This window comes from Pseudorasbora parva, chromosome 3 (assembly GCF_024679245.1).
Source record: "Pseudorasbora parva isolate DD20220531a chromosome 3, ASM2467924v1, whole genome shotgun sequence".
Classification (NCBI taxonomy): Eukaryota; Metazoa; Chordata; class Actinopteri; order Cypriniformes; family Gobionidae; genus Pseudorasbora; species Pseudorasbora parva.
The window spans coordinates 40,522,263-40,536,118 of NC_090174.1; the positions used below are offsets into that span (position 1 = coordinate 40,522,263).

Below are 13,856 nucleotides of genomic sequence, written 5' to 3' on the forward strand. Positions count from 1 at the left end.
CACCGCAAAGGCTCTGGCCGCTCTGCCTTTTCCTGTTATGTTAATTAAACATACGTCAAATTAGAAGGTACCATGCACTCCCATGAGCTTACACACAGTCAGATGGCAAGAATAAATACATCAGTTGGGTAATGTATTTTTCTGTGATGAATTTGGAGAAATGCCAGTGTTCATTAAAATATGAGATATAACTATGACCAAGAAAAGAGAACTAAAGTCAAATTCAAAAGAAATGTATTATTAAGTAGCCTTTCAGATGTACAGATGACAGGAGAAAAATAAAAGCACAAGGAACAGATCTAGAATGTGCATTAAAGCTGATCTATGTGTATGCTTAAAGGGATACTCCATCCAGAAATGTGATGTATATGACTAGCTTTCTTCTGCTGAACACAAACAGAGATTTTAATGCAAGTGGATGAGTCCCTCAAAGTCATGGCTCAAAAAACAAGCAAAACAAACACAACAGCAGAGGATGCATCAATGTCTTCTAAAGCGAAACGATATGTGTGTGTGTGTGGGTGTGTTAAAAAATACTACTATTTTAAACTATTTACAGTATAAACCATTGCTTACAGTCAACTGTCATATGAATTCATGGTTGATGCAAATGCCAGCATGTTGTGAAGCGTGATGAAAACGCATTGTGAAACTCAAGAAGTGTTGTCTTCTAGGCTTCCACATGACATCTTGCGCAAGTTTTACAAGTGTATGCCAAGCATAAACTTATGAACCCACGTTTGGACATTTGGTGATGGTTGACATTAATTTATCCACTGGGGTTGTTACGGATTACCATCTAAATTTATTTTGTGTAGTTTTTGAAGAGTCAACTTTGAGGGACCCATCCACTTGCATTATATGAGACAGATTATCTTATTTAAAATCTCCATTTGATGTCCACAGAAGAAAGTCATATACATCCGGAAAATCAAGGAAGTGAGTAAATGGTGAGAGAATTTACATTTTTAGGTGGAGTATCCCTTTAACAGTTTAAAGAGAATTAGCCCTCATATTTTTAACGGTTAGACAGGACTTTGGGTAGTCTGCTCACTAGCCTACTCTCCAGTGACTCAAACACGGTGTGTGGGTCCTGGTCAGCATTGATAACCACTGCCTGTGGGTAGAAGGCCTGCAGGTCCACTGCATGGCTCCAGTACTCCTTAAGCCTTTTTAGCAGCTGTTCCTCTGAATTCCTCGGGTCAAACCGAAGCCGGGCCTGCACTGCTGGACCAGGGGCGGGTTTATACATGGCGTGATACCTGCAGAGTTTAAATGCAACATTCAGAATTGAGTTATGCATTTAGTGGAACCCGAAGGAATGGTTTCTTTACATACAATTTTACAGTTTTCCTAAGCAGATGCCTTCTCACCATTCTCCAGTCACAGGATCCACAGCTCTAAGTGTTACCCTCTCGATAGCAATGTCATCAGTCATCTCCAGGAAGAAGACCCTAGAGGGGACAGAGGCAGAGATCACGTGGAAGTCTGTCATGATATCTGTTATCCTCTCAAATCGCCTGAGTAACGATAGTGCTTGGTAAAAATATATTATATACCAACCAAACATATAGAAGGCATCACTGTTTAATAAAGGCTGATCAAATGTAATTCAAATATAATAAAATATAAAAACCACAAATAGGAACTGGGTCATTAGAGAGAGAGAGAGAGAGAGAGAGAGAGAGAGAGAGAGAGAGAGAGAGAGAGAGAGAGAGAGAGAGAGAGAGAGAGAGAGAGAGAGAGAGAGAGAGAGAGAGAGAGAGAGAGAGAGAGAGAGAGAGAGAGAGAGAGAGAGAGCACAATGTCTCAAAAGACTCACTTTTGAGATTTCAACCAGTCAACCAGAATCAACAAATATTCGCTTAACTACCTGTCAGACCAGTCTATAGTTAAAGACAAGCCTTACGTGTTTTGTCAGTGGTATTTTATAAATAAATGGACTCAATATGCTACAAAAACAGTGAAAATATTGGTATTTAAAAGTCTGTGTTAAACATATACTATTTTTCAAAAGACTGGCATTAGTAAGAGTTATGTTTTTGTAAGAAACAAGACTTTTATAATGTCACAAAAGATTTATATTTCAAGCTTCTTTTAAACATTCTATTCATCAAAGAATCCGGGAAAATGTACACCACGGGTTCCATAAAATAATAAGCAGCACAACTGCTTTGATAATAAGAAACATTTCTTAAGCAGCGAATCAGCATATTAGAATGTGCCATCACAGAAATAAATTACAGTTTAAAATATATTACACAGAAAACAGTTATTTTAAATTATAATAATATTTCACAATAGTATTCACAATATAATTTTTTAATCAAATAAATGCAGTGCGAGTACCATGCAAGTGACTTCTTTCAAAAACATTAAAAAAAAGAGCAGAGTTACAGCAGAACCACAATTGTAAGAGCAACTGAAATTGTCCAATTCATTATGATTCTCAAAATGTCTTAAATCATAACATGTCATGCGAAAACCACACTAATCCATTACTCAATTATATATAGACTCCATCTAGCATTCAAAGAGAGATAATCATAATGCGTTGGTATTAGAGCTAAATAAATGATGAAGAAAATAATGGAAAACAGGGATACTCTCCTGGGTCATGAGAGGACTTCAACAGAGGAATGTTAGGGTGTCTACCCAAGGGTCATTGTGTTTTGACATTGTCCAGACACAAAGTGGGCCTAATGGTGTGGTCAGGTGGGGGTGGGGGGTGGTTTGATTTCACTCAAGCCTCCAGAGGACAGGGACCTCACAGTCTCATCCACATTATTTAAGATTTAGCCATCTAAACATTTTACACAGACTGACATTGTAGTGAGATGCAATTCTGAAGCAATTAAAGCTACAGTGAAATACAACCAGGAACTGTACATTATTAGGCCTCCTTTTCCACCAAAAGGGGTTGAAAAACTAAGGAAAAAGGGAGAAAGAGATCCAAGTTGGTGCTTTTGATAAAATATTTAAATGTCTTTGTGTTCCTGGCTCTCAGTACCACTGTGAACCACTAGGCCTTCTGAAATGGACAAAGGAGACATGGTGCTTTAACTGACTATTAGTCTGGACTGAAAATGCTAGATATTTGATGTGTTTAAGAGCCGTAATAATGTGTGTGTGTGTGTGTGTGTGTGTATGTGTGTGTGTGTGTGTGTGTGTGTGTGTGTGTGTGTAGGTTTAATCATTTCAGAAAAAGGCTTCTCTCAATTTTTAATGAATATTTGTCTTAAAAAAGAAATAATAACTACTCTGCAAAGCTATTAGAATTAATATTTATGCTTCCTCATGAAATATTTATAAATTTGGAGGAGCAAAAGGATGGTGCGTTGTGTCTGGGGCTGGAGGATGGGAGGGTGGGGGCTTGTGTTCGTCTTTCTTCTCATTCCCCCTACTTTTTATGTGGGGGGAGCTGTACAAGATGAATTGATTTACATTAGATGTTTCTTACATGACAGCTTGAGATCCTCTAACAAATGACTGACTAAAACAAGGCAGATAACAAGAGCCTGACAGTCCTCAGCTGCTATACAAATGATCCTGAATCGCACTAGTCTTAGCATATCCTACCATCAGTACGTGTGTGTGTGTGTGTGTATATGTATACGTGTGGTTTCTATTCTTCCACTGGTATACATTAGGTAGATGGTAACCTTTGACCCTTTTGTTCTTCAGTTTACTCGCTGAGTTGAAGTGATCCAAGAAGGTCTCAGTCTACCCGATCTCTCTGAGAGCGCTGCCGCTCCCGTCGGCCCCTCTGCCTCCCTTTCTATCTCTCCAAATTAAGAAATTAATGAGGGAAAGATTCTTTACAGGTGGCCACGGCAATGTTTACCACTGATTAAATTGTAATGCTGCCCCTGCTGTATAATTGATAAGCCAATCAGAGGAAGTGTTGCTTGATTTGATGGGGAGCGGACACATGAAATACATTTTACTAATAGAGAGCAAGAGCACCGCGCAGGTGGAAAGAGAGAGAGAGAGAGAGAGGAGCGAGCGAGAGAGAGAGAGGGCAGGGACGAGAGCAGGTAATTGGGCCAGACTCTTAGATTACATGGCTAATTGCTCTTCTTTATCTACCTGTCACAGGTAGCCATGCATATTTCAGAGCTTCCAAAGACTCTGATTGTTTGTAAGCGTGTCAAGGCTGTAAGAGGCTGATGACTAGCCAAACTAGAAGGTAGTTAAAGACTGGTAGGAGGGGTGGGAGTGAGACCAGCGAAACTAACAAAGTAAAAATGACCTGCTGTACAGTCTAAGAATGATCAGGTAAGATGGGGTTTGGACATGTGTCTTTAGAGAAGCTCAGGTATTGTGCTACTATTCTTTTTTAATATTATTCTTAAGGTATATTTCAGCCAAACATGAAAATTCTTGCATCATTTGCTGTTTTTTCCAAACATGTATGACACAAATACATTTTTGAAGAATATCATGTTGACTGTTTTTCTTGATAGTGAAAATGAATATGGGCGGTCAAACTTTGACAAAATAAGCAACATAAAAGTATTATAAATGTGGTCCATATGGCATATGTTCTATATTTTAAGTCTTTTGACGGCAAACAATAATTTTGTGAAACCGACCAGCTGAAGAGTTGAATTTAAGAACCGTATCAGTTCGATTCATGAATGAATCATTGAGACCTGTTTAGGGAACTGGATCAAATGATTCACTGAAAGGATCTGAATTAAAAGAATGATTCTTTCATGAATCTGACATTCCTATTCACTCAGGACTAGGGCAAATGTCATGATTTGCAAAGGATGACAAACTCCTGTTCCTCACAAAAATATACTGTCCAGCTTCAGAAGTTATGAAATAGAGCCAAAGACTTTACATACAGAAAGACAGTGCACTCATATTACTATGAATGGGAGAAAGTACAAGGCCCAATATGGGGGAATAAGTCGCAGGTTTTAAAGAAAATTGGCGATTGGTAAAGTCCTCGTGTCACTGCAGCTGCTGTTAGAAGCTCTGGTTCCTAAAGAAACAGCATTGTACTATAGAAATGTGTGTTTAGGACTGTGCATTATCCAGCCGGAAAATGCATTTTGTTGTCATGATTTAAGCATCTAGAAACAATATTTATGAGACAGTTTGTAATAAAGTTAAACTGATAAGGACAGGAGGCGGGAGCCTGTTATGGATGACTGCTGTACAAGTATAAACAAAACACAACATAAAATCCAGTCCCAGGTCCTCTCTCGCCCTTCACTGTCATCACTCCTGCTTTTATGACTCTGGAGCTCCTCCGCGTGAGCTCATTAGCAATTATGTCACTGGCCTCACGCCGTTCTCACGGCTCTCGGCCCCACCCTGCTTGCCACACAGTTGTTGTCAGATGTCATTGGTGATTTCAAATATTAAATTTAAATGTAATCTTGGTTAACAGTTTTGTAGAATTTGATGTTTCCTATTCAAAGAGATAGTAGCTGCACTTGCATGCCTGAGAGGCGTTTCAAAGATGGTCGCCAAGTGAATACTAATCTAAGAGTGTACTCACACTAGGCACGGTTGCCATGAACTGGAGCCGAGTACGATTGTCCCCCCTCCCCACTCCCCTGCTGGCCTGCACTCACATAGGGTTTCAGCATTCGTGCCGGAGGACGCTTACGTCATTATGGTGCGGCGGTTTCGGGTTTCAGCATTCGTGCCGGAGTACACTTACGTCATTATGGTGCGACCGGTTTCGGGATAAACAGGAAGAGCAGTGCTCTCTGAACACAATGGAGTCCATCGCTCTGTTTTCTTTGTGGATAATTTTTTGTGTCGTTTGGTCCACGGTGTTCCACAGCCCTCTCACAGCCTATTGTTAAACAGATGTGTCGCCTTAGTGGCGCGAAAATGTTCATGTAATCGTGCTGCTCGTATTATAAAGTTTGCAAGGTACCAGCTGAAGTGCAGCAAGGACTTTGCAGCTTTGATTACGGACTCCAGCACGGTTAGCGCTCACACTGCATGTGAACCGCGCCCGAGTCCAACTGATCCGTGCTCTGGCCCACCTCTTCCAAGCGGTTCGGAGCACTCACACTAGTCAAAAGAACCGCGCTTTGGTAGTCAAACGCACTCAGGCACGGTTCAAACTGGCTAGTGTGAGTACACCCTTAAAGGGACTTAGACAGAGCACAAGCTGTAAGGACCAATTTATAATACTTTTATGGTACTATTTCACTATACTACTATACTATTTCAGTGGCCAGGATATTCACCTAAAAAGTCTAATTTTAAATCTAACTTTTAGATCAAAATATTTTAATTTATTGAAATTAATCTGTATTCCTTTTAATCCAGTGGTTCTCAACCAGAGTTCAAAACACTTCCAAGGGGTCCTCAAGATTAAGGAATTAGATAATTAAAATGATTTGAAATAAGAGAATACAAGCATTGAAATATGCTAATAAAATTAAATAGCTTAATGAGGTATAATTTTAAAAGTGTGAGACCTGGGAAAATAATGTAAACAAACAAAATCTTTTAACTCCTCATCCAGTAAATCTTTTTTTTTTTTTTACATATATATATTTTTTAACATTTTTTATTTTTAAATATTGTTGAGGGGCCTTGAAGTCAAAAAGGTTGAATACCACTGCCTCAATCATAGCTCTGTCATACTATAGTAGACAACAGACAATGATTTTAGATTTCCTTCTCCACAAAGTGTCATATATTCAAAGCTAACTGTGACTGATAAGCTTTTGAAAGAGGATCAGATGATTACGGCATGAGAAACCAGAGCAAAGGCATCTTCATTTATCTGATGAGGTAACTTCATTAGCGAGCGTCCTTTTTCTTTTCTTCCTCTTTCGTCTTTCATGGATCAGGTAACTTCCTTTACATGACAAAAGACTAGCACTAACTGGAACAGACAGCCACTACTGTGGATTGCCTGCAACTACAACGTCAGCAAGCTAAACGGGTTATTATTGTATTTATATTCAAACAACATGAAGCGTACAATAAGTAAAACAATATATATAATAAAATATAAAAAAACACAAAGCAAAATACAATAAAACCAGAGCAGGTTTTATTCTGGGTTAGAGATCACAAACCAAAACTGGACCAATCAGCTGTGAGAAAAGTGACATATGTCTGAGCCACTACCCCTGTGTCTCTTGCTTCAAATGAAAGTAGCTTATAGTGGCAAAATTGCCCATCTTTTGCTGTTAATTATTTATAATATATATAATATTGTTTATATATAATAATATTATATATATATATATTATTATATATTATATATATTATATATATATATTATATAATATTATATATATATAATATATATATATATATATATATATATATATATATATATATATATATATATATATATATATATATATATATATATATATATATATATATATATATATATATATATATATATATTAGGGATGCAATAATACAGTTAGTCCACGGTTCAATACATACCATGGCCATCAGTTTGTTTGTTTTTTTGCTTCTTTTTTATTCTATTCTTAGGTGACAGGAACAGAAAGTTATTAGTAATATTCTTTCATTATTTTACTTAAAATACTTGAAAAACCTTACTTAAACTCAACTTTACTTAAAAAAACTTTCCTAGTGTATTGTATAATATAAAATAAATACATATAAAGATTTACAGTGGCAGCTCAGAGCTGTAGCATTTAAGTATGAAACTGAATGAATAAATGTAGGCTAAAATTAAAACTACAGTCTTCAAAATACAATGTACATTGATTAACCGCTACTGTATTATTACTTTATTAAAAAGCAGTGACTGATTTTCTCTGTCTTTTGTTGTTTTATTTACATCCATTTAGAGGTGTCCCACAGGACAAGTGTTCACAATCACTGCGCTGCTAAGACCTGCTCTCATCTCATTTACAGACACATGCGATTTTACTTTCACTTTAGACATAACCGACTGTGTTGTTAACCTTGTGTATTTGACAGTATTAGTGCAGTAAGACTTATTCCATTCCACAGGCTTTTAGTGCGTGTGCTCAGTGCATTTAAAACGCGAATGATTGGCAACTCACAAGCGCGTATTGAACCGTGAATGCCGTACCGAATGGGTAAATATTATATTGAGGATGTGGCATTCCTAGTATATATATATATATATATATATATATATATATATATATATATATATATATATATATATATATATATATATATATATATATATATATATATATATATTGTGACAAGTGTCCCGAGCGCTCATCAGCGTCGCCCTGGAAACAAGGCGGGCACACCTGCACCCATCACAGGCTGAGCCGCCACACCTGCAGCTCATCAGCGGGCGGCTTTATAAGCCTGCACGCCGGCCAGAGAGGTGAGAGATGTCTCCAGAAGACTCTGCTAACGGTTGTCTCCATTTTCTCTCCAGAGAGCAGCGTGTGACGGCCAGCACTCACTCGGAGCACGGACCCATATCACCGCGAGCACCAAGGACGCAAGAGAGAGACCACACAGAGCACTGAGCACCCCACTCGACGCACTTTCACTTCCACTTTCATCAATAAATCCACCCTTCGGGGAAAATTCACCTGCCCTCCTGTGTCGTGTACTTCTTCGCCCCGTCACTATATATATATATATATATATATATATATATATATATATATATATATATATATAATAGAAGCTTTGATATATCATCTACCTCGCCAAACTTTGGCTGCAGCAGCAATGTTTATTCTTGCATTGTAAATGCATTTAAATTCAATATATATATTTTATAACAATCTCTTAATCTTTATCAGAGAAGTGAAATGCACTGGCTCTCTTGTGAGAAGTCAATTAAACTGATGCTCTCCACGCCCTGTGCGATTGGCTGTTCGCTGCACGTCACACTATTTATTAATCACAAACTCTGGAGTTAACAGAGAATGTTTATATCAAGCGTTGTGAGCCCACTGAACCTGATCTTAACCAGGTTGGATTTGAATGGTATTGTCAACTCTAAACATACTCTGAAACTGCTACTTCATGCAACAGGCCTCTGGAGTCACACAAACAACATCGTCTTGGCACTTATCGCAGGCAGTGACTCTTTGTTAATGGAGCCCTTTCAGGAAATGGGTAAAGGGATCCACTCTGTCCCCTCTCTCTTCTGCCAGTGACACCTATTAAATGCCCATGCCCTGGCACTGCTCCAGGAGGAGCTGACTTATTCATCCTCACTAAAGCCTGGTAACCAGAGAGCTGTTAATTAATAAAGCTGTCAGGTACAGCGCCGCCATCGGGCCATCATCGGCCCATCTGAAACATTATCTCCCCATTGTTTCAGGGCCAGGCTAACCGCGGGCCTTCGAATCAATTACGCTAATGCTATGTAAATGAGGTCTCCTGCCATTAGCCCAAACAACAGGGGCTGTTAATGGAGGAAATAAGGCCTTGCTACGCTGAAGCAGCAAGAGAAGCGGACACCATGTCTGCTTGCTGACATCTGGGATCAAATCTGAATACCACAGAGCATATAAAATGATGAGAAGTAATGATGAGAAACAGCAGGACAGTAAAACAGGTTGAAAAGGGGGCCCTGCAGAGAACAAGTAGATTTTTCTAATGTTACTGCACAGATTTGTGCTCCTGCTCTTGTTTCTGTGTCAAAAGAGACAGAATTGGGACACGGTTATTTTCACTGATGACCTAACCTCAAAGTGAGCTCTCTGATGAGCGGACACACACAGAGGACAGGTTGTATAATCTAAGTGCCATCAGATCCTCCAGGGCAGCTGAGTTAAGGGTAATCTGAGAGGGCAATCTGAGCCCTGCAGTTACACTCACTATTTAGGATAGCAGAGGAGACACAAATCACAAATGATAACCAGAAAGATTCACAGTGCAGTTCATAAAATTCTTGCGTTTTGTTTTCTGTTATCTCTGTTTGTCACTGCTAATGTCCTAAGGTGTTCAATGAATGGGAATACAGTGGACAGATGATGCATGGGTAGAAGTGTGGCACCCCCTTGCTCTCAAATATAGTGCACTTCCTTAAAGGGTCATGAAACCCTAAACCAAATTTTCTACGATTTTAACAGAAGTGTGTGTTTTGAGCATCGTGGAAGACAATGTTACCACCAGTTAGTTTTGAATGTGGGAGAAAACTAGTACATTTTAAGCTTTTTTGCTCTATTTTCAACTTCCTGGTTTAAATGTATCTGTATGTCAACGTCATAGGTTGTGATGTTTTCTTGTACTATAGTACAGCGGTGACTCATCGCTGTCTCATAATTATTCACAAGACTAAATGTCTTTATCCTATAAGAAGACGCGTTGCTTAATTCATGACCGCACGCGTTGATAGGCATTTTACTCTGACTGATGCAGCGACACTTTTAACAGTGAGATCGCATACTGTAAGTGAGAGATGCATTGATGGATCAAAAACGAGTGTTTTTTTCCGCTTTGTATGAGTGTCTGCGTTTCCTGCGTTCTCTTCAATAGATCCTGAGTCTACAACACAACCGCGATTTGTCCATGCTGTGAGTGTAACCGCTCTTCACAGCTATTTAAACGACCAAACGGCACAGCGTGTTCACATATATTTTCAAAGCAGAGAACAAATTGCGAATGGCTGTCCATTAAATTGTGCATTGAATTATAGTTATCACAGGATATGTATTTGTGTAATGGTGAGCTTCCAAATCCTTGTGCGTATTGTGTTGCATGTAACGTATTGGTCATTTGCAAGGTTATTATAGTTTTGCTTTTTGAAATTAGTTTTTATTTTATTATCGTTTTCAATTTTGCTACAAATTTCAGTTTAGTTTTAGTTAGTTTTACAAATGGTTTTGCTAGTTTTAGTTTAGTTTTTATTTTGAAAATACATTTCTATTTAGTTTTTATTTATTTAGTTTCAGTTTTAGTTTTAGTAATTATAGTTTAGCAGAGTTACCATAATGAAGCGTAGAGACCAAATCAAGGTTTTTAATTCCAGCAAAGTTTAATGTTTGCACAGATTAGAGTTTAATCTTACTAAACATCCTTAAGTGAAATAACTTGATAAACGAGCATTATTGTTTAAACCAAGGACGGTCTTACAAAACATGCATAAAGTTGGGTCTTCACCTTTGAGCAAAAAAGCTTGAGTCAAACTATGGCCTATACAAACAACGATCTGGAGATTAAAAATGAAATAAATTATATTTTGATATTAAAAAATTATATTTGATATTTTTGACATAGATCCTCCTATTAGCCTATCTTAAAGAACAAAATAAATACAAAGCAAAATATAAAAGTAAAAATAATAAATTCCAGACAAACTCATTCATAACAAAGATGAAATATTGTTAAACAATTAAAAGCTTATTTTAATTTCTTCAGTAGTACAATGTAGGCTAGCAGCGTAAGACCACAGCTAAAGTCATCTGAATACAGCCAACACACACTGTTGTGTGTGTGTGTGTGTGTGTGTGTGTGTGTGTGTGTGTGTGTGTGTGTGTGTGTGTGTGTGTGTGTGTGTGTGTGTGTGTGTGTGTGTGTGTGTTGTGCTATAATTGTAAAGGGGGCCAATGTCTTCACTTATCTAGTAAAAATATTATGATAACTGACTAATAAGGACATTTGACTGGTCCTCACTAGTTAAAAAGGTTTATAAATCGGCCAAAACATGTTTTTATTTAAATCTATTGTTTTGCACGTTCTTGGGATGGGTAGGTTTAGGGATAGGGGTTGGGTTAGGGGATATAAAATATCATTAACCTGATATAAAATCAATGGAAGTCTATGCAATGTCCTCACTTATATAGTGAAACAAACCTGTGTGTGTGTATCCTGGTATTCCCTATTTGTGGGGAAATGTCTCCACACAGATAATAATATAATGTAAATGATTATGATAACACCTTTGAACCTGTCAATATTATGCAAACATGAAATCTCAAACGTACAGTAGGCTAGTACTTGCTACTAGTTGCTGACTTTTGCGCCTGCGTCTCTCGTCGCGTAAGAAACGGCATTCTAAAACAGTGAGCTTAAGTTAAAAGAAGTTCAACGTGCATCTCATTACCTTGTGTTATTTCCCATTTCACTGCCACGGACGCATTGATTCTTTGTGAACTGCCGTTTAGCGATGTGTTGCCCGTCTGCACGTGTCCGTCACTCAGATCACTTCACGCGCAGTAGCGCAATACAGACACTCCCTCAACCGCAGTCAGATTTTCCACCACATTAAAGAGAGCTTATTAATAACGAAAACGAATATTTATTTTTGGTAATTATTATTTTATTTCAGTTAGTTTTTTAGTAAGAGTAGTTAGTTTCGTTTAGTTTTAGTTTTTTATTTATTCCGATTTTTTAATTTTATTTCAGTTTACAAAAATGTTTTTTGACCAATAGTTTTAGTCTTAGTTTCAGTTTTCGTTTACGAAAATAACCTTGGTCATTTGCATTCGCATTTGTGGGAAGCTTCGATGCTTTTAATGAGAGCGAAATAAAACTGTTTGAATCAGAAAAAGCTGTTACTGTACTGTTGTCACCTGTCAGTCTCCCCTCACCCCCCTGCACTCCGCCGCTAAACCCCGCCCACTTTAAATAGCATTTTTGAAAACTGTGGTGAGAACTGACCGCTGCTGAAACAGGGGGTTTCATGACCCTTTAAAGGGATACGTCACAGCTTTTCATATTAAACTATGTTATTCCCTTAACTAAAATGAGTTGATACATACCTCTCTCGTCTCAGTGCGTGCACTTTAACGCTCTGATGCGTGGTGACGATCTGATAGCATTTTCCTTAGCCCACTAAGCCCAGTTCATTCACTATGGTACCAAACAGAGATCAAGTTAGAAGCTACCAAACACCTCCACGTTTTCCCTATTTAAAATACAGTTACACGAGTAGTTGAACTATCAAGTATGGTGACATAAAATAAAATAAAACGTGGCACTTTTCTAAGCGGATTAAAAGGAGAACTATAATGTATGGCGGAATAGCACATCTGAGAGTACTTCGACTTGGCACAGTAAAAGTCCCGACCTCCCTCAAATCTCCCCCTCCCTCTCTCATTTCTGTCAATAGGGGAGAGGGAAAATGTTTCAGCCGGGACTTTTTACAACGCCGAGTCGAAGTACGCTCAGAAGTCCTATTCCGCCATACATCATAGTTCTCCTTTTAATCCGCTTAAAAAAGCGCCACATTTTATTTTATGTCACCATACTTGAATACACCATATTCAACTATTCGTGTAACTGTATTTAAATAGGGAAAACGTGGAGTTGTTTGGTCACTTCTAACTTGATCTCTGTTTGGTACCATAGTGAATGAACTGAGTTAGTGAGCTGAGGTAAATGCTATCAGAATGTCACAGGAGCGATGTGGCAAGGGGGGCGTGGTTCAGCGAGGTCTGCAGCGGGAGAGAGAGCCGCGGGACGAGCGGTAAGTGAGTGGGTTGGACGCAGATTAATAACACCTGTATCTTGTTCCAGTAATGGGCGTGGAGAGGGGATAAAACGCCAGTGGAACCGGAGACCAGGGAGAGAGAGAGACGGACGGTTGATGCCCGAACCACAGACACTGAGACACCGGAAGCTGGAAGTGCCGACCTGGAAGTGATCGTTGTTATTTTGAGTTGAGAGAAACTATACACTACTGAGTGTGATTTGACATTGAAAGAGAATAAATAAAACAGCATCAACCGTCCAGCCGACCCCCGTGTCCTCTTCCTTCCTCACATTACGAACTTTGTTACAAGCGATTAAGTGCACGCACTGAGACGACAGAGGTATGTATCAACTCGTTTTAGTTAAGGGAATAACATAGTTTAAAATCATAGACTGTAAAAAAATATGGACGTAGTGTCCGTGACGTCACCCATAGGATTCCGATAAGCCGTTCTGAAGCT

General features: G+C 38.5%; 1 protein-coding gene across 7 annotated transcripts in view; it reads right to left on the reverse strand.

The window, feature by feature from the left end:
- Nucleotides 1–217: 217 nt before the first annotated feature.
- The window catches only part of ak8 (adenylate kinase 8), a 29,492-nt gene continuing 15,853 nt past the window's right edge, over nt 218–13,856 (reverse strand). For all 7 annotated transcript variants that reach the window (XM_067438848.1, XM_067438845.1, XM_067438844.1 and 4 more), the window contains 2 exons: nt 1,374–1,454; nt 218–1,262 (listed from right to left, as the gene is read on the reverse strand). In XM_067438848.1, the coding sequence (XP_067294949.1) occupies nt 1,019–1,262; nt 1,374–1,454 (325 nt within the window). In that variant the 3' untranslated portion in view covers nt 218–1,018. The remainder of the gene's footprint in view (nt 1,263–1,373; nt 1,455–13,856) is intronic.